The sequence below is a fragment of the Natator depressus genome, chromosome 9, assembly GCF_965152275.1.
Source record: "Natator depressus isolate rNatDep1 chromosome 9, rNatDep2.hap1, whole genome shotgun sequence".
NCBI classification, from domain to species: domain Eukaryota; kingdom Metazoa; phylum Chordata; order Testudines; family Cheloniidae; genus Natator; species Natator depressus.
The window spans coordinates 84078922-84105301 of NC_134242.1; the positions used below are offsets into that span (position 1 = coordinate 84078922).

At 42.6% G+C, this 26380-nt stretch overlaps 1 protein-coding gene across 4 annotated transcripts in view; it reads left to right on the forward strand.

The window, feature by feature from the left end:
* The window catches only part of COL4A6 (collagen type IV alpha 6 chain), a 186079-nt gene that overhangs the window by 69556 nt on the left and 90143 nt on the right, over positions 1-26380 (forward strand). For all 4 annotated transcript variants that reach the window (XM_074962489.1, XM_074962490.1, XM_074962491.1 and 1 more), the window contains one exon: positions 683-766. In XM_074962489.1, the coding sequence (XP_074818590.1) occupies positions 683-766 (84 nt within the window). The remainder of the gene's footprint in view (positions 1-682; positions 767-26380) is intronic.

The following is a 26380-nucleotide window of genomic DNA, read 5'->3' on the forward strand; positions in this document are numbered from 1 at the left end:
CCCAGCCCCCATGAGGGGGCTGGGAGGGAGCGCCCCTGGCCCCACTCTGTCCCCAGTCCTGTTCTGCCCCTGGCCACAGCTGTGCTCCTGCCCCAAGCCCCTGCTCTTGGCTCCTGGCCCCCACTCTTGGCTGCTGGCTCCGGCCCCCAGCCCAGCCACAACTCCACTCCCAGGCCAGGGGGGCACGGCCACATTCTACTACTGGCAAGGGGGTGTGCAAGAGGAAAAATCTGGGGATGTCTGGTCGAAACTGTCTCCAGGTCTGTGGGATTTGGATGTGGGAGGTTGGATCAGCTACAGCTCTAGTTCCAAAGAGTGATCCTAAACTAGTAGGGTGTTTGTTATCCCAAGGCAGCCTCAACTCCAGTGAAACTCGGTAGGCCTAGAGAGCACTCAACACCTTGCATGATCAGGCCCAGCTTATAAATCTGTCTTTCGTCTAACAGTTTTAAAGACATTTTCTCATGTTGAGATGATCAGTGTTTCTGAAAATGAGCCAGTTGCTTAAAAGGTACAAGTTAGTTAGCCTGTCTAGTTAATGTCCAACAAATCCGCATGACTAATGTAGATCATCGAAATGAAATGAAATGAACCAGCTCTTAATTACAGCATTTTGACTGCAAAGGATCTCAGATGCCGAGAAGGGTCTGGTTACTCAATTTTTCCTCTTTTTCTTTTACAGGGTGGGAAGAAATCCTATAACGGACCATGTGGGGGTCGAGATTGCAGCGCAGGCTGCAAATGTTTTCCAGAGAAAGGTGCTCGGGTATGTTGGCTCTTTTGCTAGCTGAAGAAAAACAGTCCTTGCGTATCTTATCTCCTCTTTTAAAAAAAACAAAGTTAATATGCTTAAGCCTCCATCTAATGACTTCATGAGACAAGAGAAGTGATGCAGACCAGCTGCATCCAAACTGGCCCTGGCCAGGTTTTTGAAAACTATTATGAAAGTTGATGTTCACTAGCTCTGCAACAAGGCTTTAATGGAACCAGTCATTTCATTATGTCATCTAAGGGCTGATTTAAAAAGTCAAGTAGCTTTTACATACATAAGCTAGAAAGACAATTACAAAATATTAAATAATCAAATCAATGTTGGCTCCCATAACAAACTTTTGCAGTGTATACTCAAATGCTTCTACAGGGTTGTGAATGACAGATTTGGTTCTGGTCTTTGCCTGGACAATTTTATTGTGGGGTGGGAGTAATGCTGAATGTATTTTTGCATTTTTCTTTCACATGGGCTCTTGCAAATATATATATATGTGTGTGTGTGTGTGTGTATATATATATATATATTGGTTTAGATTTAGCCCCTCTCTGAGTTTTGGGTATGGTTGCCAGTTATCCGGTTTTCAACAGGAATGCCCAGTCAAAAAGGGACCCTGGCAGTGCTGACCGAGCCGTTAAAAGTCTGGTCAACGGCACAGCAGGGCTAAGGCAGGCTCCCTAACTGCCTTGGCTCCACACAGCTCCTGGAAGCAGTGGCATGTCCCGCCTCTGGCTCCTACACGTAGGGGCAGCCAGAGGGCTCTGCGTGCTGCCCCCACCCCAAGCGCTGGCTCTGCAGCTCCCATTGGCTGGCAACCACGGCCAGTAGGAGCTACATGGGCGGCACCTGCAGACAGGGCAGCATGCAGCTCCACGTGGTCATGCCTCCGCATAGGAGCCAGAGGGGGGACATGCAGCTGCTTCCGGGAGCTACTTGAAGTAAGCGCCACCCAGAGCCTGCACCCCTCCCATGCCCCAACCCCCTGCCCCAGCCCTGATCCCCCTCCCGCCCTCTGAACCCCTCAGTCCCAGCCCAGAGCCTCTTCCTACACCCCAAACCCCTCATCCCCACCCCCACCCCAGAGCCCACATCTCGAGTCGGAGCCCTCATGCCCCCTGTGCCGCAACTCCTTGCTCCAGCCCTGATCCCCCTACCATCCTCTGGACCCCCTTGGTCCCAGCCCAGAGCCACCTCCTACACCCCAAACCCCTCATCCCCACCCCAGAATCTGCACCTCCAGCAGAGCCCTTGCCCGGAGCCCCCTCTCACACTCCAAACACCCCAGCCTGGAGCCCACTCCTGTACCCCAAACCCTTATCCCTGGCCCCACTCCAGACCCCTCACCCCCTTCCGCATCCCAACCCACCGCATTAGCCCGGAGCCCCCTCCTGCTTCCTGAACTCCTCATTTCTGGCCCCACCCTGGAGCCCCACCCTGGCATCCCCAGCCAGAGCTTTCACCTGCTCCCACACCCCAACCCCCTGCCCCAGCCTGGTGAAAATGAGCAATTGAGTGAGGGTGGGGAGAGTGAGTGACAGAGGGAGGGGGGATGGAATGAGTGGGACCAGGGACTCGGAGAAGGGGTGGGGCAGGGGTGGGGCCTCAGAGAAGGGGCAGGACAGGGGGCGGGGCAAGGATGTTTGGTTTTCTGCCAGTAGAAAGTTGGCAACCCTAGTTTTGTGGGTTGTTCAAACCCCAAATCTCAAAGCAACACTAATAAGGAACTGCCAAATTTCTCCTGGTTTTGTGTTGGCTGTTTGAATGGGAGAGGGCTATCAGCTTGGTCTGATTGTGGTTGGTTGTTGTGTGACTTGGGATGAGGGGAAGCTGCTTGGCTTCACCTTTTATTAAATTATTATTTTAATTTTTTCCCAAGCACTCCTTTTTTGGCATATGTGCTCGTTTGCATTGTATTCAGGAGAAGGCAAAATAAATGATAACATGACATATTTTAGTGAAGGAAATGGAATTAGGAGAGAGTTCTGCTGGTGCATTGAGGGAATTAATCTGGAAGATCTCATTATCTCTGGAAGTATCACTGAGTATCTACATTACTTCCTTGATATCAGTAATCAAGCAAATTATTTTTGCTGAAAGAACATGTTCCTTTCCCCTGCCTGCACCGCCATATGACAGATCTTTACTACATCATGCAGAAAAAGCCCAGTCATGTTACTGATTTTTCCCAACCGATTTGTTTCATGGATATAATTTCATAACAAAATTTGCAGAAAGAACAGTAAAGTTCAGTTCTCCAAATTCCTAGCTGGATTTTTTGCTAACAAAAATATATTTATATGACAGGTGTACAGTATAGTCTGCACTGAGTGTAATCACTTCCTGATGTGCATCTCCCAATGAGAATAACAGAAGCTGCAATCTACAAAAGCTCTGTGGCCTGTATCTCCTTCCTTTTATATTTTTGAAGCAAGCCCTTGAATGGTAGAGTAATGTGTATTTTACAGCTAACATCTGCCTCCTTGGAACTGCAATAATAAATTAAATCACTAGCAGCTGTAAAAAGAGTTTTTAATACTAGCAAGTTAGAAATGAGTTATTTCACTATGGAAAAAAATCACCTTTCAGAAAAAAATCTCAGCATTATTATTTATTGCAAGTGTCAACTGTGCATGGTAGGGAAATTCAGGACATCACTCGCCTGTTAACTTAATGAGGCTGAATCTGTTTCTTAGACTCAGTTCAGGAACACATCCTCATTCAAGATTAAATTTAAGCACATTCTTAAGATTGATTTATGCATGTGCTTAAGTATATCCTGAGTTCTTGAATGTTTCACTGTTACTCCATGTGCTATGGATGTTTATTATTCAGAACTTCGCTTGGAGGGTGGGAACTATTTTTTAAAGGGTAGAGCAGGAGACTGGTTTTATTTCCACTTTGCCACTGACTCACTGTGTAGCCTTGAACAAGTCATTCATGATATGATCTCTGCATTGATTGCAGTGTGTGCTGCATTGGTCAGCACCTTTGCAAAACACAGCACTCACCTTTGTGTTTCTGACTACACTGCACCCCAGCAAACTGAGAATAAAAAGAGTTCAGTGAGCATTCCAAGCATTTATTTATTTGAGGTCACCAAAGTGGATGAAAGTCCTTGAGAACCCTGAAGAATTTTTAGTTATTAAAGCAAATCTTTTGCATTATCTATTGTGAACAATAAATAGAACACCATGGCTAAGAAATAAGCCATTTTCCTGGCACTTGTTGCTTATGATGCTGTAGTACATAAAGCAAGTGTAAGCCTTGTTGGGCTGTGCTTGTTTCAGTGTAAAGCATACCTTCTGGAACAGTTGACTTGTCTTGCAGTTTGTCCATATAGCATGTTTTTAAAGCAAGTGCTCAATATTGCATGAAATGAGAGGATGGGAATAAAGAGTCTAGCCTTCTACATAAACCAAAGCAGATGATACAAGAGAAAGAACAAACTAGTGTTCTTCAAATGTCCAATAGGAATTATAGTTCTTTCTTTAATTCAGTGGCCTGATCCTGCAAAGCGCTGAGTGCCTCCTCCAAGGTACTTAGGGAGCTCAACTCCTACAGAGATCAGTGGGAGTTAAGCATACTCAGCATCTTGCATGATCAGATCTTGACAGTGAGGCACAAGCCTGACTTGCTCCTTAGATTGAATATCCCATAAATTGCTCTGATCCTTGGGCAATGTGGAGCATCCTCCTGTTGTCTCTTTACATTCCCAGTGTTCAGCTTGATGTTTGAACTGGCTGCCACACTGTTGGCCTTGCAGTTCGAGCTCTTGGTGTCTCTCTTGTTAAGATGTTACAGAGATTTTAGACTGTTTTCATTGCTGACCTGAGAACTCACTTGGCTTTTTAACATTTCCAACATGCCCAAGTCCCGCTGACTTTAATGTAATGTAGGCTCCTAAGTCACTTAGGCATTTTTGAAAATAATTAACTCTCTGCTCTTATTTTTTGCTAGAGACTATTATACTTGTTCTCTCAGTTTTAAGAGCATCAGATGTCCATATCTTTAAGGGAGCAGCTATGGAGATGGGTTTTGTAGAGAGCACCTGTCTGACTAATTCAGATTTTTTAGAAGGCAGTGTAGTGCAATATTTGTCTAGTGCCCACCTGGAGTATTCCAGTAACAAGGTGACAAGTCATGTTACGTATTAGTGCAAAACCACATCTGTATCTCCAGCTGTCCCTATGCTTTGCATTCACTCTGGGAAGTGCTGGTGACTGGTTGGTTGATTGGGGACAGTTTTCCCTTTTTTACGTTATTCAGTGAGGTTTAATTCAGACCCTGTTAACTTTTAAACCTAGAGGATGAGAGATCAGTTGTGGAAGAGCTCTTGATCTCAGTCATTGATTCAAATCCAGCTCTGGTAAATACTGAGCTGGTTAAATTGAAGTCAGTGGCAAAACTCCTATTGAGTTTGGGGATTAAGGTTTCCACCCTGGAAATTGTTATATCTGACGAAGGTTGATTGAGTGGAGCTCAGTTCATTCTGCACAAGCCCAATGCCTGGTGGAGAAGTGTCATCTTCATGAAAACCAATGTCACAACTGGCAGCCTTGCTAGCCTTTCAGATAGAGAAGCCAAGGATAGAATGAACAGAGAGAAGGAGACTAGACTACAATTGTGTCTTTTGCTTTTCACACCACAACAACTGCCCAGTCTTTAGAGAGAGTCCCTTTTTTAAAGTTTAGTTGTGGTGCATTGTGAGACAATGTGGGAGAAGCTTGCCAAGTCATTGTCCCTTGCTGTATCTGGTACTGATGGAATACATCATGTGGCAATTATGCATAGATGTTGAAACAACCAAGGCAGCTCTATAAATTAACCTCATTCTGTCAATTATAAACCTAGAGAGACAAGGTGGGTGAGGGTAATATCTTTTATTGGACCAACTTCTGTTGGTGAGAGAGACAAGCTTATGGGCCACACAAAGCTCTTCTTCAGGCCTGGGAAGGGAACTCCCAATGTCTCAGCGAAATGCAAAATGGAACAGATTGTTTAGCATAAGTAGTTAGCACAGATTGTAAGGGACAATTCTGCTATAAATCTAAGAATTTCTGTGAGTTTGTTCTTGTTCCTCTAGGCAATATTGGTTTTAAAATCAAAACACATCAGCTCAGCTCATTTTGCTTAGTTACTCTTGGTTAATAAATGATAAATTAAGATTTGTGCAAGAGGTTTAACATTAAACATAAATAACAGCATAAAAGTAACCCACTGTTCAGTATTCATTACATTTCCTCTTTCTGCTCAATCCATAGAGAATGTGACAGCTGCCAATTAGGGAACCTAGCTCTTTAGGTAAAGCTGTGTAGATTCAAGTGTCGAGGTCTGGAGTTCAATCCCTGATGTCAGCTAAGATGGCAACTATCAAATAAATACAGAAAGACTCAGTTTTTAAAAGGAGGCTTATGACAGTGGTCAGGGTAAGGTCCATGTACAAATGTGCGCCTGTATTTCCATGCCATCTGGTATTAGTGCAATTTGTAGTAATTACACACACAGTCACAGTACTTGTGTGTGATCTGACTTGCACAATTAGGTAACCAGCTCCCCTTGCATTTTTATAGCAATCCTCCTTTAAAAAAATGTTCGGGAATGTCAACTAATGAAGCAAAACTCTCTAGCTCATATGAAATTGAATGGAAATGTAACGGAAAAAGGGGAATGAATGAAAATCCTGATGCCTAGAAAAAATAAGGATAACTAACCAAACCCTACAAAAAGGAAAATATAATTTATGAAGAAAAGGGTACCAAGAAAATCTGACTTTGGCTAGATCAGTTTTAAAATTAACAGATTTAAAGAGATTAAAATAAATTTTCATATTTAGGGAAATGAAAAGACAGTAGTTCTAATACATGTTCTCCATTATGTTGGTGAGTGATCTGCAGCTAAAACATTATCAGTATGTAACACTGTCAGCAGAACTTACTGTGTTAAAATAACATTTTTCATCCTCCCCCACGCCAACCCCTTTCTTCAGCGTTTGATCCAGAGCTTAGGGCAAGGTTAACTTTTGAGCTTTTGAAAAGTTCGTTCCATATTGACAGCGTTATTGCCGAGACATGCATCTCATGTGAGCTGGTGGAAATGCATTGAGCAGTAGAAGGCCTGCAACATTTCATCTCTACAGTTTGTTTTGCATCTGTGTATGGTGGTGCTGGCTTTCATTTTTTTATACTTTGTCATCTAGTTTTAAACACTTGCAAAGATAAACTACCAGCCATAGTATTTGCGGAGCGTGTGCCATCTCCTGATGCCTGCTCACTTACCTTGGAAGTTTATATCAATAATACAGCTTTCTCTAAACATCACTTCGTGTATTTTGTTGCCTTCCCACTGATATTGGTCCTGTGTGCTTCATCTCTGTCTCTGCTAGAAAGAGTCAGGTTTTTGGAAAGGAAAGAACTTGAAATGACACTGAAAGCTCCCAAAATTAATACAGCGATGGTGCATCTAATGTAGCTTTTAAGTCCAAGGTTAACTGAAAAAGCTAAACTTTAGTTCATGGTGTTACTAATTATCTTTAATTATTCGTGTGATTTGTAGTCATGTCAATAAATGTATCTGTTGCAAATCATGTGCTCTGTAAAGCCCTTCTGCCTGGTTAAATGCAAGGCCATTAAGATAAGATGAAGTTATTTATCTAACTGCCCTGTCAATTATAAAACCATTAATGCTGTAAAGACTCTCACTCTTCTGACTCAAATACATTTGCCAGCATCTACCACACAGAGATATCTGAGATTCCACAGCTTCACCCTAAACTTAGAATAACTATGGAAAATGCATGGTACATTAGCTATGGGCAATGAATGAATACAACCACTGCAGGCCAAAATAGTTAGAAGAGGTAGACACATCTCCAAGGAATTTGGACTGAACACAGTAACTGGAGGCCACGTTTTTAAAAGATGTAACCTAGCTGCTGTTTACCAAGGGTTAAGGTCATGTTGGCAACAAAGATCCTGTGCTCACCTTAATATTGTGATTAGCATCCCCAACTCACTAAAGGCACAGAGGAGCATCCCTTGGGATAGTTGGTTGAAATTTGATTGACAAATGTCATGGTGTTATTTTTCCCCCCAATTAATTTTTAAATTTAAACATTTTAAAGTCTGATTTTTTGTTTGTTTGTTTTTAAATGTGCTGGGACAACAGAGCTTTTTCTGAATTTTGCCTTGGACAGCTAGATAATGTTACCTCAGTACTTGCAATCTTTTAAGTAGCATTATCTCAACATTTGCAGTTCCCAAGGGATTCCCTATGTTTCGCATAGGGCGTCCCCAGAGAATTGTAAATACTGAGATAACATTATCTTAAAAGATTTTAGCGCAACCACCCTAAAAAGGAAGTAGCCATGTTCTCTCACATACATTGGTGTATAAACCTAGAACAAATGTTGACTTTTTAGTGGTGACTACTCATTATTAGATCGAGTTTGATAATGAGAGGCACTGCACAGAAGCAGATTACACTGATTTCATAATACAGATCCTTGGAATAAGTCCTCTAGTTAATATGAGTTCAGGAAGGAGCAAGGATACATTGAAAATGAAATGCCTTTTGCTTCTAGATAGAATTGTTCTTCTTGGGCAAGTTGGAAATAACCTGCCTCCTAACATCTTTTCCTCCCACTTGCCCACCCCTTCTCAGCAAGTTCCTTCTCCTTAGAATACAAGTTGGGTTTCCCCATCACCAAAAACCCAACAATCTGACCCTAGCTTCTCTCTAAGTGTTGCCCAATGTACCTTCTTCATTTCACCTCTAAGCTTCTACAACCACGGTCTTAAGTTCCTCTCTCCAGTTCCATCCTAGGCCCTCTTCAGTCTGGCTTCCCCCCTTGACTCCACTGAAGCTGCTCTTACCAAAGTCTCTAATCACCTCTTGGCCAAACCTCAGGGCCCCTATTTCATCTTCTTTCTCTGTGAGATCTCAGTGGCTTTTGACATTCAATGTGCCCGCCTCTCCCTTTCCCTCCTTCATTTTTCTCAACTCTGTTCTCTCCTGACTTTTCTCCCACTTCCCTAATCATGTGTTCATTGTCTCATTATCGTGAGAAGTTCTCCTCTTCTCTCCCAGTTTTGGTAGGAGTCACAAAAGTTTCTGTTCTATTCTCTCTGTACACCTTTCCTCTACGAGATCTTACACACTTACATGACTTCAGCTATGATCTTGCTGCTGATTCACACATTTGATCCCTGACCAGTCTCCCTCCCTCTACCCTCGAATCTCAGCATCTCTCTTGGACTTTTCCTTATGGGTGTCTCACTGTCAATCTGCATTGAACGTGGCAGAACTGAACTCCCATGCTTTCACCATGTCCTCTTGTCTTCTCTATTCTCGGAATTTTTGGCAGCAACACTTTTCCCAGGCCAGTTGTTATTTTTGACTCAGCTCTCTCTCTAGCCCCACACATCCAGGGTTGTATTGAAGTATTGTCATTTCTCCAAGAACCAGCCTTTCCTCTGTCTAGCTAAAACTTTCACCTAGGCCCCTTTCGCCTCTGTCTTGACTACTTCAACCTGCTCCTCTTTGGCCTTTCTGACCCCTTCTCATCCCCCTCTGGTCCATTCTAAGATCATTTTCTTGGCCTGTTATTCTGATTATATCACCTCTTTGAGTCCCTTCACTAGCTCCTCTGGTCCTCTGTGTATCAAATACAAGCATCTAGTGCTTACTGTTCAGCTCCTCACTACATATCTGCTCCTACATCATACTGCATTTCCCACCTCCAGTCTATTCCACCAGTGATGTCCATTTTGCCCATGCACAAGAGGCAGCTTTCTTCCTTGCTTGTTCTTGCGCATATAACACCTTCCCGGAACTAATCACAAAGCAACCATCTTCTCCACCTTCAGATTCCCCCTCAAGATCTACAAGAGAGGCCACAAACTTGAAAATTGTGCATGTATCTAGCCCATGTAACCACCAATCACCTTGTCCTCCCTTCCTCACCTTCTCCACCCTGCTTGTTATACCAGCTGATTCTCTTGTCTGAAGTTAAACTGTAAGCAGGGACTCTCTTACTCTGTATAGTGCCTAGCATGATGGGGCCTCAATCTGACATGTGCTTTTGAGTGCTACTGGAGAGAAAAGAATCAGCAGCACCCCAGTCCATTCCCCTCCAAACACCATCTATAACAATCCTTTCAAGCTGTCTTGATGTGTTGAGTAGTTTTGATAGTAATGCAGCACTTTCAGCATTAATAAATATTGCGTTAATAAATATTGGCCTGTGATTGTAAGTGATGCTTGATCAGTTTCCGCTCTGGGAAGACATTACAATTATAATGCCATCATTTTATTTGGAAAGAGGATTATCTTCAAAGTTTAAAAAAATCTTGACCATCTGTTCACTGTTATTGAACATGGTTTTGGCAATATTTCGAGTGAAAATGAGGTAATAGTAAATCAAACAAACTACGTGCCTATGTTGTTTTATTAACAACTGCCAAGACTTAGTTTTTATTATTTCCAAAAATGTTGACTTCTGCCAAATGTGGCATTAAGCAAGTAGTGTACATTTCCTGTTCTCCCCTCCTTGACCAAACCTCAATTAAATACATTGAGTCCTGGCCGTTCACCAGAGCTGGAGTACATGCTAACTAAACAACACTCAGATTGCAGTAGGTATCCACATAATATACGATGGGTATCAAAACTGAACCAGTACATACATACAGATGACATCTGCTGTCTAAACCTTGATACATTTGTCAAGACTTCTCAAGGGGACAGGCATTCATCTTACCTTGCTTAGACATCTTGGAAGTTGTAATAGTCACTAAACTGTTTTGAAGAGGTCCATGAAGAGGTCTTTTGTTGCTGTTTTCTGGGTGTGTTTGCGACTTGACTAAAATAAAATGTGGGCCATGTGGTGTGTGAAATGAGGCCTCATCTACACTACAGAACATACTGAATTAGGAAACTGTTTAAAAATAAAATGGTATTGGCTGGCAGGGTTGTGTCACCAGCATGGTGGGGGCAACAGCTGCTCAGCTCTGTTAATCGTACCATTTTTAAAATCTGCCTGCTAACGTGGCCCTTGACGCAGCGGTGTGGGGGCCTGAGTGAAGATGTTTTGTAATGTTTACCTTTGAAATACCCCAGAGCAATGGTTCTCAGACTGTGCTCCACAGAGCACTTCCACATGGTCTACAGATCCGCAGTGATGAAGTATCCATCCGTCTTCAAGCACTGATGCTTCCTGCTAGATATAGCATAGGCCAGGACTCTTACAGTTTCCAGAGGCTTTTCTGGCTAGCTAAGCATTTTTAAAGCACCTCTCTGCACCCTGCAGGGATGCTTTATGCCTTTTTTGTTGTTGATTGATTGGTGAGAGAAGAGATTACAGTCTCACTTCATCCACTGGGTCACCAATGCATCCTTCCTCTCCGGCTTGGTCTGAAACCAGGCCCTGGTTGTCTCCTCCCTCCCCCCCCCCTCAATTGGGGCATCTCAGATTAGTGGACACTTATGAAAACTGAGGCTTAAAAAACATGCCCAAGGCCACACAGCAAGTCTGTGACAGTCAGAAACAGAGTCCAAATCCTCTTACTCTCAGTCTTGTCCTGCAACTACAACACCATCCTTCTCATCCACAGATGGTATTTTTAATGTTTTAAATGACAATACTCTGTATTTTACTGTTGCTGGCACCTTAAGCCACATGCATGGGCAGGCTAACATAGAAGTTTTTGTTGTTACCTATTATTTCCTGAGTACCCATCCTACTGTAGGTACTGTGGGTGAAATCCTGGCCTCATTGAAGTCACTAACTCCCATTGTCAGTGGGGATCAGGATTTAATGTTCTGACTCCAGGTAGACTGGGGATCAGAACCAGACCAGCTGCTCTAAGCTCGGGTCTACTCCCTGCTTCTTTGGAGCCTTGCCAGCAAAAGAGTGGCCCTACACATCCTGTGTTCCGGCTCTGTAGCTACAGCACTCTACACATCCCTGATCCTTGGAGAAATAAAATTCCCCTCAACTATTTGTTTTGGATACTTTGTCTGGGTGGGCAATAAAGAATTTAACAGTGTGGTTTCATATTCCCTCTGCTCTTTAAATGCAGGAAAGAAAATCCAAAGATATTGGATGAAGCAGTAGATGCATTATGACACTTCTGGGTGTCTCTTTCTGACTTTTAACAGTATTTACTGCTGCTGAAGAAGGACTAGAGCAGGGCTGATATGGCCTTTCAACTTCTAGTTCATCTTTCTCTAGTGCAGCGGAAGGGGAAGAATCTAACAAGGTCCTAACATTGGGAGAAAAGAGTGAATCAGAGTTCTTGTCGTTCGTCCAACAGCCAGGGAAATTTCCAACAGCCTTATCCAACAGCCAGGGAAAGTTCAAAAAAATTACATTCTGTAAAAATAAAACTTCTCCCAGAGAAGCTCTCCTTCTTTTCAGATGGATAAAAGAAAATCTGTTTGTTAACAGAGTCCAACACAGGTAAGGATAAATAAATGTTTAAGTGATTCAGTCATCAAGGTCAGCCAAAATAGAGCCCAATGCATTGCAATGTAAGGCCAGAATAGACCATTCTGATCATCGAGTCCGACCTTCTGCTTAAGACAGGCCATATAATTTCCCAGTGATTCTTGTGTTAAGCCCATAAGTGATCAAAGAGAAGTTTGGAGCCTTCTGTGCATTGAGAAACAGCAGGAATGCTCGGCTCTTTTCCAGGAAGATGAACAAGGGAGCAATGTACTGTCCTGAACCTGGCCAAAGACACTGGTTACACCTTTCCTTCCTTCACACACTAACTCTTCACTTCCTATAATTGCCATCAAGGCAAGATAAGAGCTCACCGTCTCTCAAGAATATTTTTTTTCTATATCAAAACCCTTTCTTCCAGCTCTAAGATGCTGTTTTCTTATTTTTCCCACTTTTGACTACTTGCAGTCTTGGACTTCCTGTTTCAATATGTTCCCCTGTGGATGCATCTCTGTAAAGTTTCTAAAAATGAATAGAGGCCCATGACCAGGTTGCCTCTGCAGCACCTTCTTGTGGCCCATCAAGACATGACTCATCCAGCCACAGGTCTCTACTGGTAGGTCATTGTTTCTTGTGAGATCCAAATCACTGGTGCTTTGACTTTCCACCAAGGCATCTACCCATTCTGTGGTGCTGTGGTCCAACAGAAATCAGGATCAGAAAACCACAACTCAAACCAGGGTAATCTGATGAACGTTCGGAGGGAACTTGCCCTTTTCTTCAAGGCTTGCCTTCAGAAAGTCTGTGCTTCAGATGGTCTGTTCATCCCTTCTAGTAGGGGCTCATAAGGCTGTCAAACTAACGCAGCATTGGGCTGCAATCAAGCTTCTCTCAGGAGAAGCAGAGCTCTGCTGTCTTTCCTGGATGGCCCCGAACTGAGCTAGGTTTCCTCCTTTTAATTACTGCCTCTGTGCCTAATATTTGCTATAGGTGTAACTGGACCCACGGGCTCTCATTAAACCTCTCGTTGCCAGCATGCGGCCTATTTGCCCCATCACAAGGATACATTATTATCCCTACTTGCACCATCTGGGGTAATTTTTAAAGATTGTCCTGAGACAGGATGTACAAATGCTGGTTGTTATGGTAAGCCTTGCCTGCCTTTGTCCTCAAATAGAATCTCAGATGCAAGAGCCAGTGAGCAAGGCCTAGCAGCAAGGAAACGGGCCAAGAGTCAAGTAAGGAGCCAATCTATGTCCCAGGAAAACAGCAGAGATTGTGTCAACAAAGGCAAACTTAATTAAAGTAACAGATAGGAAGGATGTTCTCCAGTTGACAAGACTGCACCCAGATGGAGCTTAACAGTGAAGATGGCTAATTGGGCAAATCTCTTGTTTGAAGTGGTAAAAAAGAAGCTTTGGTTCCAGTTAGCTAGACGCAAATCTGAATGCTTGGGTCCCCCCGGCTAGTTGTCAGTCTGGCTCGTTCTGAAAAAGAATGAGCAGTAGCCTGGAGGCAAAGCAGAAATAATCCCCAAATAGAGAGCTACAGATTCCAGGGAAACAGGATGGCACCCGGATGCATCAGTGCTTTTCATAATGATTCTGAAGCTGAGACTCTATTTAGATATGGCTTCCCAATTTTATTTTAATCTAAAACAAAAAGGGAAATAACATGGGAGCAATTGTAGGTTAAGACTCCTTTTCAGAGGTAATATCACATATGATTTAAAAAGTAAGGAAATACCCGTGCATTCTCCTTTGATTTTTGAAAAAGGTAACTTCAGGAAGATAAATCAGTAAGGAGAGTTTAAGTCTTGAGACCCCAATATGGTTGATAGATATAAAAGGTGTATTTTAGGCATTTGTTTTCATTGTTGATGATCTGCTGGAAGATCCTTTGAGTGTACAACCTGATCTCCTTTATATGAATATTCTTCTGCTTATTTTTATCAGATGAGCTGGCCAAGGTTCATTCAGTCTGATCCTGTAGTTGTCCATGCTTATAGTCGTAGATGACTTTAGTGTCCATACAGATGACACTTCTTTTAGATTTTCTAGGATCTTCTGGCCACCATGACAACCATTGGCCTGCGCCCGCTGGTTTCTGACTAAGTGTGTATTTGAGAGGACCTTTTGGACCTTGTTCTAAAATTAGCATTATCCATAGGTCTGACTTTCACCACCGCCGGTTTCTAGCGAGAACTCACTATAACTCCTGGCAGAAGAGTCAGTGGTCCTGCGTCATTGACCCACCATGGATTGTGATGCTATCAAGTTGGTAGCATGCTAGTGCACTATACATTTATTCCCCAGCTTGCCACTCACTAACTGGTCATATAGACAAGTCCTTAGTAGGATATTATGACCCTCCATTGTTCATGGCCATCGATATGACTCTTAAGCATGTTATCCCCATAAATCAACCTCACAGTTACCGTGATTTACTGGTGACATGAGACAGATAAAAAATAGTAGGCAAAGGCTAGACACCAGTGGCAGTCATTCCATTCAGCATCTGATCAGTTGTGATACAGAGAGTATTTAAAATTCTATGTCATAGATCATAGAATATCAGGGTTGGAAGGGACCTCAGGAGGCCATCCAGCCCAACCCCCTGCTCAAAGCAGGACCGATCCCCAATTAAATCATCCCAGCCAGGGCTTTGTCAAGCCTGACCTTAAAAACTTCTAAGGAAGGAGATTCCACCACCTCCCTAGGTAACGCATTCCAGTGTTTCACCACCCTCCTAGTGAAAAAGTTTTTCCTAATATCCAACCTAAATCTCCCCCACTGCAACTTGAGACCATTACTCCTTGTTCTGTCATCTGCTACCACTGAGAACAGTCTAGAGCCATCCTCTTTGGAGCCCCCTTTCAGGTAGTTGAAAGCAGCTATCAAATCCCCCCTCATTCTTCTCTTCCACAGACTAAACATTCCCAGTTCCCTCAGCCTCTCCTCATAACTCATGTGTTCCAGTCCCCTACTCGTTTTTGTTGCCCTCTGCTGGACTCTTTCCAATTTTTCCACCTCCTTCTTGTAGTGTGGGGCCCAAAACTGGACACAGTACTCCAGATGAGGCCTCACCAGTGTCGAATAGAGGGGAACGATCACGTCCCTCGATCTGCTGGCAATGCCCCTACTTATACATCCCAAAATGCCGTTGGCCTTCTTGGCAACAAGGGCACACTGTTGACTCATATCCAGCTTCTCGTCCACTGTAACCCGATGTTGTGAAGGTGAAGATGATCAGCAGCTGCAGCTGACCTCTTCTGCTTGGTCGTCAGAACTGCCATCACTTGGAAACGTATTTCTAGCTGCAAAAGGCTTTCTGACATTTCTGTACATAAGGATTTGGACTGTACCCATGAGGATAGATCCATGTGTGGAGGGGACAAATGCCATCCTATCTCTGGTTAAGTTTTAGCTTGTTTGGATCACGTAGCCCTGAGGGCTGTTTCTTGCAGAGTTCTATAGGGTGTGTGGCAAGGCACCTCCTTCATTTCGCCAGACCAAGCACTTCCCACTCTGGTAATAGTGGGCCTGGGGTAAATCAGCCCCACCCCACTGTAGGCAGTGTTTGTCCTCCTCCCTTCTGTGCTCCTTTGGCCGTATTTCCTGGGTAGGCCTCAGGGATGATCTTCCACCAAACAAAAGGGGAATTGTCCCATAAACACAAAATCAAAGGGTGATACCTTCCCCTGCCTCCTTGCTGGGGCTGGGTGTCACCCTGTAGTCTGCCCCAGGGTGTCAGTCCTTCCCCTAGCAGGCACTCAGGCTTGTCTGCTTCCCCTATGGGAAGGAGCACAGCCTCCCTTCCTGGAGAAGCTTACTTCCCTGCCGCCACTAGCCTGATAGCAGCTTGTCTCTTTCTCCCTCTCTCCTAGTTTTAAAAGGTCTTAGGCAGCCCTTAACTGGATCCAGGTGTTCCTAGTTGACCTGAGGTAACCCCTTCTCAGCTTATATGGAAGGGGGCCTTTAACATTCTAGGGCTAACATATCTGCCTTCCCACACGCTCTTGCAGCCCTCTGGCCTGACTCTGTCACAGGCTGTAATTTGTCACCCCTTCAGCTTGACTTGTGAGGGAGACAAGGAGGCAGATGGGACTGTGGAATTACAAATTAACGGAGCTTCAGTAATTCAGGATCTGTGCTTCCTCAGTGCCAGGTTGACACAGAACCTGTGAGAGAGAGATGGCCGAGCTTCAGTCCAGAGAAGAGGACATCATGCAACTTGGTTGGGGGAAGCATCTAAAGTTTGGCAGGGATGGTTCCTAACTGCGCTGTGGAGGGTATATCCTTACCCTTCATCAAGGAGGTAGGCAACCTGGTGGTGCTTTTAGATCTCCAATTGCACCAGGAGCCACAGGAGACTTGAGTCAGCCAAAAGTGCCACTAGCAGTTTCCCTAAGTGTGAAATTAAGATGCAAGAATTTAAAAAGCAGAATCAGCTGGGTATCTTTTTAGTTTAGCAATTGAAGAACCAGTCAAGGATATCTATAATAACAGCTTCTTTCCACCCCCAAAGAAAGGAGTAAGAGGAAAAACAGTGTTTGCTTCTTTGCTTATCTCAGAGGGGTAGCCGTGTTAGTCTGTATCCACAAAATCAACGAGGAGTCCAGTGGCACCTTAAAGACTAACAAATTTAGTTGGGCATAAGTTTTTGTGGGTAAAAAACCCACTTCTTCAGATGCAGACTCTTGCATATCTCCTTCTCCTAAGCCATTGCATTAGGCATTTCAGTTAGCATGAGGTCCACATAGATTTGAAATATTAAGCATTTAAGCATTACTGTCTTTTATTAATTGCAATTGTTTCCAAACAGTTGTGAAAATGTGATTACCACAAAATGAAGGTAACATTGTTTTTAGGACAGTGTATTTTATATTGCTTATTTTTGAATAACATTACAGATACACATACCAATCTGAATGGGTTGCTTTCTCCTGGAACTTGTTCAGTGTACCCCATTCTGTTTTTCATGTGCAAAGAAAGCTGCATAGATTCTTCAGGTTAGTGTTCAGCATGCACTAGAACTTCCACTCATCAGTCGTTTCTCATCAAGTTTTCTGGAAAACACATAAGAGCATCTGCTTTTCTGTGTAGCAGATCAGATGGCACCTTTGCTTTTGAAGGCTGAGGGGAAATCAGTCAAACCTGAAGGGTCAAGATGAAAACTGTAGCAGGCAAACTTGTTCCCTAGCTGAGAGCCTTCATGTTAAGTGTATCATCTAATTACTTGGTCTGGGGAAAAAAAAAAAAAAAGAAAAACCTGTATTCTAACTTTTGAACTGTTTTAAATGTCTGTGAAGTTGCCTGGATGTAAGTGGCCTATTAATATCTGGCGTGTTTGGAAAAGTTGTTGTCTTTTTTTATTTGTTAAGACACAGCAGACTCTTGCCAAAACTAATAAACAAAAAAGCCATGCAATTTTAAATGTCTGGTTTTAATCCACAAAAAACAAAATACAAAACACAAACTTAACTTTGAAGGGGTATTTAAAAAAGTCTATGTTTGTTCTTTAAAGCTTCTTATAATTGTTTTAATGATGATCAAAGAAGGATCTCTAATAGATGGCTCAACATATGATAAATTCTCAGTATTCTAAAACTCTTCTTTCACTCTGTCTAAAATCCTAAGGGAGATACAGTTATGGGGTTCAAGTTATCTTCTCAGCTGATGTAATGCAGTCTACTTTAAAGTTGAATCTCTCAGATTTGTGTTCAAATCCTATTAGGCTAGCAACATCTGTCTTTCTCTCCATGATATCCAGGTGCTATCTTTTTCAGTCAAGCTGCACAGATGTAACTGAAGGCCCTACAAGTGGAACTGAGCTACTGATTCGATTGATGTATGAGGGAGAATATAATCCAGCTCACTCTCCCATAGCTGTGCTGGTTCTACACTGTTGAGTAGTAATATACATACTATTCAAGAATATTGCCTTTGAATATACACAGAGAGCACATATTGTTATGCAAAACAGTGACATTTTTACAGTTATTTTTCAGAGCACACCTGCATTTTAGATGAATTATTTCTATAACCTGGCTCTAGATTATCATGATTTCCAGTTTTAAAAGGAAAGGCATTTAATTAAAAGTTATTGGCAAAATGAAAACATTGACGCTCATGTATTTTATAGGTATTTATCAGGAAATGTGTATGAAATAAAGTAAATGATTTGTTGAAAAATTGATAATAATGTCTGATTTCTAGCAAATTGTAAACTGATTTTACTTATTATTTGGATAGTTTTTTCCCCCTTGATATTCTATTGATTGTGGTTGGTGTTCTATTCATATGAATGCTACAAAGATTGCTCTAAAAGATATGACACTTCATTTTGAATAACCTGTAAAATATTTTTCAAATATTCTGAATGCCTAGTTGTTTCATTTATTTGTAGTGTGGTGAGATCTGAGACCAGAGCTCAGCTGTGCTAGGAAGTGTACAAACATATAGTAAGAAAACATCCGTGCCCTGAAGTGCTTGCAATCTAAGTAAATTGTCTTAACTTATTTAAAGGTAACTTATAATTATCTTAAATGTTAATTAAGTAATGAGACACTCATGTTCCTTACTCCTATTTAAAAATGTGTTTTCAGGAAAATAGCTGGTTTCATAGCAAATCTTTCAGACTGAAGAAACAAAAACATCAAGAACTTTGATTATGCTGTGTACCTTTTTATAAGAGAACTCTGATAGTAATCTAACAAAATTATCCTGGAATATCCCTCTTTCCAAATTTAGGAACATATAAAAAGAAAACCAACACTAATGCTTCTTGTCCTGTTTTCATTATTTAGGCCACATCCTCCAAGTAGCACGGACTGTTTGTGGGAGTAGTACAGAATATTTGTGCACCAGGTGGTCATTTTTCGTGTAACTCCAGCTGCAGAAGAGCTGTAAATCCAACAGCATTATAAAACCCATTTACAGAACATCCAATGGCTTCTTTTAGGTTTGGATCAGTGTTTCTGGGACGTTCAAAGGAAAACGTTCCTAAGATTTAACATTTTCTCTTGGAAACAATAAATGACTTAAGTATTATCTCCAAACTTTTACAAAGCAGTGAAATCATTAAACCTCATTTGTTTTTCTAACTTCATGACTAAAACCTGAACTAATCTGTTCCAGCCATTCCTTTCCTTTTATCAGCCGGAATGAGTCTTAAATCCTGAGAGCATTTGGATGAATAATAGTTGTGCTTAGAATGGCTTTGTTCTGTGCACTGGGTGAAAGGAAGCAGGCAGGACTTTCTTCATCTTGCTAATCTGGGTGCTTTATTTTGAGCATTTCTGTTCTGCCCGTGACTGTGGAGTCAGGTACTGCAGTATGAAGTCTGCAGTAACTGCTCCCTGCACTATCATAGCTCTCCTGTCAGCTCTTGGCCACACACTCAGGGTGAAATCCTGGCCCTATTGAAGTCAGTGGGAGTTTGCCATTGACTACAATGGGGCCAGGATTCGACCCTCAGACTCTCCAAGTGAGCTGTTCGCTAGACTGTTAGGAATCCATTCTCAGACTGCCATTTTCTTGTTAGCCTTGTGGCAGGCTTGAAGAAAATCAAACAAGCAGTATTCCACCAATTAGACCTTCTGTATGCCACAAAAAGGCAGTGGTGTGGGAATTGAGAGGGGAGAATTTCCCACCATTTTCATGGTCCTTGGACTAGGAATGTAACATAAAGAAGATAAAAGTACCCTGATTTTACCACATTTGTTTGAGAGGTGAATATGTGGATACTGTGTGTAATATCAGCAAGAGGCTATGCCTGAAGGAAAGCAAATTCCCAGAGAGTGCTCGAGCTTAGGCTCCTTTACTGAATGCAGACTTGAATATTCAATGCAGTCATGGCAGTTAGCTGTGACCAAATTGGGTAGGTGGGGCACTGCAAGGCTATATGCCCATTATCATTTACTCGATTAAGTTTAGCCTGAAGCCTATATCATCTTAGGCTCTGGAAAGGCATTTTACCCAGCTGGGTGAGTCTGTCTGACCAGTGAGTTTCAGGTGCAGTGTTGTGAACTGGGTATTAAACACAATACACACGAGATCTCTCGCTCCCGACTGGGGGACAATGCAGAGATGTTGTCAGGACACCTGTCTATAACTTTGACATGGCCTGTCAAAATCCCCACACTCTCCACCCCGTCAGAAAGTAAGCAGAATAATGAAGCTGTTCATCCGGAGAAATACATGGCCGAGGCTCTAAGGGATGACATCCTGCTTGGGCCCAGCAAGACACCGGAAAGTGCCATCTCCTTCACAAATTAATAGCATCTAGGCAACATCAGGAAGAGCCACTAGATGGAAATTGACTGAGAGCAAACTTGTTCAGGCTGCAGTGGGGGAAAAAAAGGGTAAGATTTAAAGCCCTAGGCCCCCTGGGTTACATCCTAGATATCCAATCATAGATGTCAAAGGGAGTTTTGCCATTGACTTCAGTGAGGCCAGGATTTCATCCCCTGAACTCCAGGATGCAGGAACTGCTTCCTCCATCCACCCCAGGGGCATATGTCGCCCCAAAGTGGGCAGAGATATAGTTCCAATGCCCCCCCCCATCTCCTGCACCATCCACCTAGGCCAGCTGCATGGGAGGGAGCAAGCTGTGCCATCCCTAGAGCATGCCCACTGGACAGACTCCCTTGTGAACTAGGCTCTTTGGGGAGGGAATGAATCGTGTTCCTTTCCTGACCTTTGGGAGATGCAGCTCCCAGGCCATGATTTGTAGGCACAACTTACCGTAGTATCAGAAGTGTGTGAAAATGAGGCCCTGCCTTTGCACAGCATGTGACTTTCCACAACATGCCAAGATCCAGAGCTGCAGTGGCACAGGTGCACCTATTTCAATTAGTAGTGAATGGACAGTATTTAAATACCTGGAGTAATGTGCAATTTATAAGTGAAAACACATTTGATTTTCACAACACTTTGCAATAATTGCATGTCATGGTATACGGGAAGTTGAAACGGGATATGTTTCATTTTAGGAAATAACATCCTCAAGGCACATCTAATTTAATTTCCTTTATTTAAATGGACACAATAATAAATAACTACTATAAACACAAATACAGGGGCTTGAGAAATACTGAATTCACATCTGATAAGGTCTGTTTGGCATGTCTGGGTCTTGTTTTCATTTACACTCCACTAAAAAGTTCAGCACTTGTTTCATGTTTGCTTTCTAGTACTTTGAGGTTATTGACGCAAAGTGCCTAACTGATTTAAAATGTTTGACTGAAAGCCCAAAGTTCCGTTTCTAAGATTCCACCTCTGCTGCACGCACACTCTTTCTGCGCTCTCCTGGAAAGTGTATAGTATAATTGAAAAAAAGAAAAGGAGTACTTGTGGCACCTTAGAGCTTTCGTGAGCTACAGCTTATGCGCAAATAAATTGGTTAGTCTCTAAGGTGCCACAAGTACTCCTTTTCTTTTTGCGAATACAGACTAACACGGCTGTTACTCTGAAACCTGTCAGTATAATTGAAGGCTTCTGTCTAGTAGAAATACCGAAGAATCAAAATCACATCTTTGATAATGGGAAAGATACATCAAATAAAACAAAATCATGGTAAATTTCTGTCTTTTCTGTAAATTTCCATTTTATTTAAAAAAAATACAGCTGCGGTTAGTGGTTTGGGAACCAATTAAGTTATAAAGACAGTGTGGTCCAGTAGAGAGTGCATTGTACTGTGAACCAAAAGACTAGTGTTCTGTTTCTGTCCTTCCTATGTGAACTTGGCCAACTCACTTCACTTTTCTGTGCCTCTGTTTCCCCTCCACTGTTGTCAGTCTTGTCTATTTAGACTGAAAGCTTTTTGGAAAGTGCAGGTCACTGTGTTTGTACAGTGCTTAGCACAACTGGGGGCCTGATTCTGGTTAGGGGCTCTAGGTGCTACCATAAATATTGATGGGAATGTTGTCAGCAAAGAGAGAGGGCTTTGTGTGATTTAAAGCCTAGAAACATTAGTGGAGCTAAAAGAGGTGCTGCATTCCAGTCCTTGATATGACTGTGTTTTATGTTTTTGGGCTTTACTCAGAAATTACTGTGACATATGGGTGCACACAGTGGAAAATTGGCTCTGCAGATGACCTGCCCTTCCTCTGTAGGTTGGTTAGCCTTGTTCAAGATACTCAGCAGTATAAATAATTTACTTTCTACTGATTTCCAGTGGTGGTTGTTATTTCTGAAAATAATTCTCCCTGGGATATTTAATTTACTTTGGGTTGCTTTGCCAAAGAGTTTAAATATGAGAGAGGATATTTATATTATTTGTAAAAATGTTGGCCTGGGAATTTGATGTAAAGTAAACTGCGAGTGTGAGTGTAAGAGGAGTCCTATGAGACTTCTAATTGCCTTTTTCTCCCCCCATCCCTCCCAACAGAATTTGCAATAGAAATAACCCATGTGAGAGGCTGCTTTTCATCAGTGCTTGATTGATTAATGAGTGCTGTGGCTGGTGTGGGTTTCCTGTATTTAAGATTTTCAGGCAATGAAAGACATTAAAAGCTTGTGTGGAAGAGGGAGCAGACAGGATTATTGCCTTTCCACCTTGACTCAGACCACAAGGTCACACAAAAATGCTCTGGTTTAATAGAATATGACGTTAGTATAATAATTATTTGGAGAGACAGGGTAGGAAGTTAATTGCCACCCACCTTAAAGGGGAACTTTCACTAAAGAGGAGAAAGGCTGGAAAGAAAGAACCCTCATGGGAGGAAACAATACATCTGTGATGTCCTGTATTCCTTTTGCTGCTGTCATTGCTGGCTGAGCTATCCCTTATCAATAATATTAGTCATTTAATTTAGCCTAAGATTTTTCAAAACCTCCCATGGGATTTGGATGCCCAGTTCCCTATGTTAATGGGATTTGGGTGTCCTAATCCCTTAGCCTCTTTGTTGTCCAGCTCTAGGTGCTGTGTCTGAGGCTATTTCATCTCTCTTGCTCAAGTAGCCGTCATGGGACCTCTCCACTGCTAGCCACAGCCTTGCAGAGGGGGAGGTTTCTTTCCACCCTGCACCCCCATTGACTCTCTAACTTCCATGCACATTCACCCTGCAGTGAAATCCTGAATGGGTTTATGGTGCTCTGCTTGTGGAACAGATATTTGATATGGCAACTGCAGTACGGACAAAGTACTGTATATGCAGAGAGCCTTAACTGATATGGTTCCACTGAACAAGAATGGAAAGTCCACACAGGTGGTCTTCAGGGCAGGGCCAAGTGCATGGTCAGTGGATCTGCAACAACCTAGAGATGAATCTCCAGAGCTGTGGATGCTACTGTAGTCCTGGAGCTGTGGCTCAGACCCCGGATACATCAGTGAAGGGGTATCATGGGACTGCATGTACGGCAACAACTCACAGAGGAGAAAAAGTGAAGTCTGGTAAAGCTTCGTGAAGGGTGGAAACAGACAGTCTGATTCAGACACTCCGGTAAAGTCTGGTAGTGGAGCACTCCCCGATTCAGTTGGTGTTTCCATTTGCGTGGCCCAGTGGTGCCTGCACACTCGGTTGTCCCACTTGTTAAGTCTGGGACTCTGAGGAACTGGTGAAATGATATTCGTTTGATTAACTAATGAGTCTAATATTTCTCAAATAAATTTTTTAGCAACCCTATTTAATGTGAGTCCTATTGGTGGCATGGGGACCTTTTTCTGATGGCATCTGATTCTCTCGCAGGCTTGTGGTATATTCCCGCTAGGATCAGACACAAGGAGAGCAGAACACGCTAGTGAGCAGGCTTTCTTTATGTAACCAACCCAGTGTACCTGTGAATACCAAGCCAATCCTAGCCCTCTTCAGGTTTAGCCCCAATATGGACACAGTCACAGACACCAGGCCCAGTCCTGTAGTATGCTGGGTGCCTTCAACTCACATTGCAGCCAGTCAGATCTGAGGAGACGAAGACTAGAGTAAGAGCTGGTGGCAATCAGCACCTTGCAGGATTTGGTCCTCCTCGGTACTGGTTTTCCTTCAAAGCGCTAATACTTTTGATACTTGTCTTAGGTACTAATGTTCAAAGTGCTGTTGGAATTAAGTTTGCAATTCCTGCCCAGTACTGACCTGACCTGACCTGAATTTACAGCAGTACACAGTGTTGTGAGCGCTCATTAATCTGCTCTTGTGATAGGACTGATGAAGCAGCAGCAGCAGCTATCTGCATGTGCTATGTGATTTTGAAGTGGGCTCATTTTCCTGTTCTCCATGGAAAAGAGCAAAATGCTGCAAAGGAAAGCCTCTCCTGCCAAAATCCTTCAGCAAACGGTGCTCTCAGATGATATGAGGCTGCACAATTGGAGTTAATACATGTGGCCGCTTCAGAATAAATTCACAGTCCCCCTCCCCTCCCTTCATTCCTATACAGTATCAGTGAAGTACATCAGTAAATGTTTATGGTCAGGGAAAGTTTGTACTAACACTGTGTCATGAGACTAATCAGTTTTAATTATAAATAAAGAATATTGACTTAGTTCCATTTTGCTCCAGATGCAAGTGTTCTATTAATATTTATAAATAGATGAGAATGTTTACTCTGAACCTCAACGGATAGCTGTATTCTTAAGATATGTAGCACCTGGGTTTTAGTGGGGCATTAGGAAAGTTTCCATTTAATTTTCCAACTTAAAAAAAAAAAGAAAAAAAAAAGACCCATTTAGCGAATGTGCTGAGGCTCAGTTTTAACTAAAGGAATACACTTCTGGAAGTGTTTCTACAAGGTATGCTTCTTAAGTTCTGTGACAAGATTTTTTTTAAATCGGTGGATTCAGCATCTAGATTTCCTTCTGGCTATTTCACATCTTGCTGCTAAACTTCTTACCCTAAAAATGATCCTAGATGATAGTTTTCTCTCTGTTCAGTTTAGATTTTGGATCAGATTCTTCTGACACCAGTGGAAAACCACTATAATAAGGAACTCGGTTGACTACTGCGAAGTTATTCTTAATTTGCATCAGAGTAAATGAGAGGAGAGGCAGACCCAAGGAGCATAGATGTGCCAGCTATGTGAGCCACACATTTTTAAAAACAGGGATCTAAAATTAGCTTCCTAAGCCAATCTTTAGATGTATAAATAAGTGGCCTGATATTCAGAGGTGCTGAGCACCTAGCAGTTCATGTTAGAAGGGCCTTCATGGTCAGGCAGAAAGCTGGAAAGAGCCTAAAACTTCAGGGAATATCTCTGATATATACATAATCCAAGTCACTGGTGTTGAACTATCATCTGTGTGGTGTGTAGTTGTATCACTTTAAAAAAAATGACAAAATATCATCTGGTAAAATAGGAATGTGAATTATTTAGAAGCTTTACTGATCATTCACTATCACAGGAACTATAGTTACTTGAAGTGAAAACTAATTGCTTAGATGTATCCTTTCTAGACTGCGCCCACACAGAGTTTTAGGGAAATCTCCCACTGTTGTTCTGGTACCAGTGTTATTCCTAGCTGTAGTGAGAACACCAGTGTTGATCAGCAACCAGCATTCTTGCTACTGTGCCATCTCATCCTTCTCCAAGCAAGTCTAGATGACAAAGTGGTTGAAATATTGGTGCTGATCTAAACTAGTGGGCCAATCTCTGTGATAATATTTGAACAATGGGTAATGAGAATGAAGCATAGGATGGTATTCTGTTCCCAGAAACATCTGCCCACTTCCTCCCTGAGGCGTGAACATACTTTTATCTGAATGAAATTTAGTGGCCTCGGGTACTATAATTGAGTGACTACTGGTTTGAATGAATGGGATGTCTGTGCAAATGCATACACTTTTCTAGGACAAGAATTTATTGCCCCTTGCCTGCACACAAATACTACCGCATACCAGAAACGCTAACCTAATTCGCTCTAAGCATGGCTTAAACTAGCTATTGAAGCTGCAAACTTTTGGAAATATTCCATAATCTGAACCTGCACCACCTGCCTGTCAGAACTAGCTAGGATTTACCCCTAGCACCAACTTTGTGTAGAATTTGGTCTTGATTTGCTATGCAGAACTACCTGTTTCCACTGTTGCAGTGCTAGAGCAAAGGAGGGACATCATTTGCAAAGAGGAAGTAAATGAGATCAGTCTGTGGCTGGCAGTGCATCCTCCCCCATGCCACCCCACCCCCAGTGAATTTTTCTGAGTCAGTGTTTCTCATGTTTGAGTCAACTTCCAA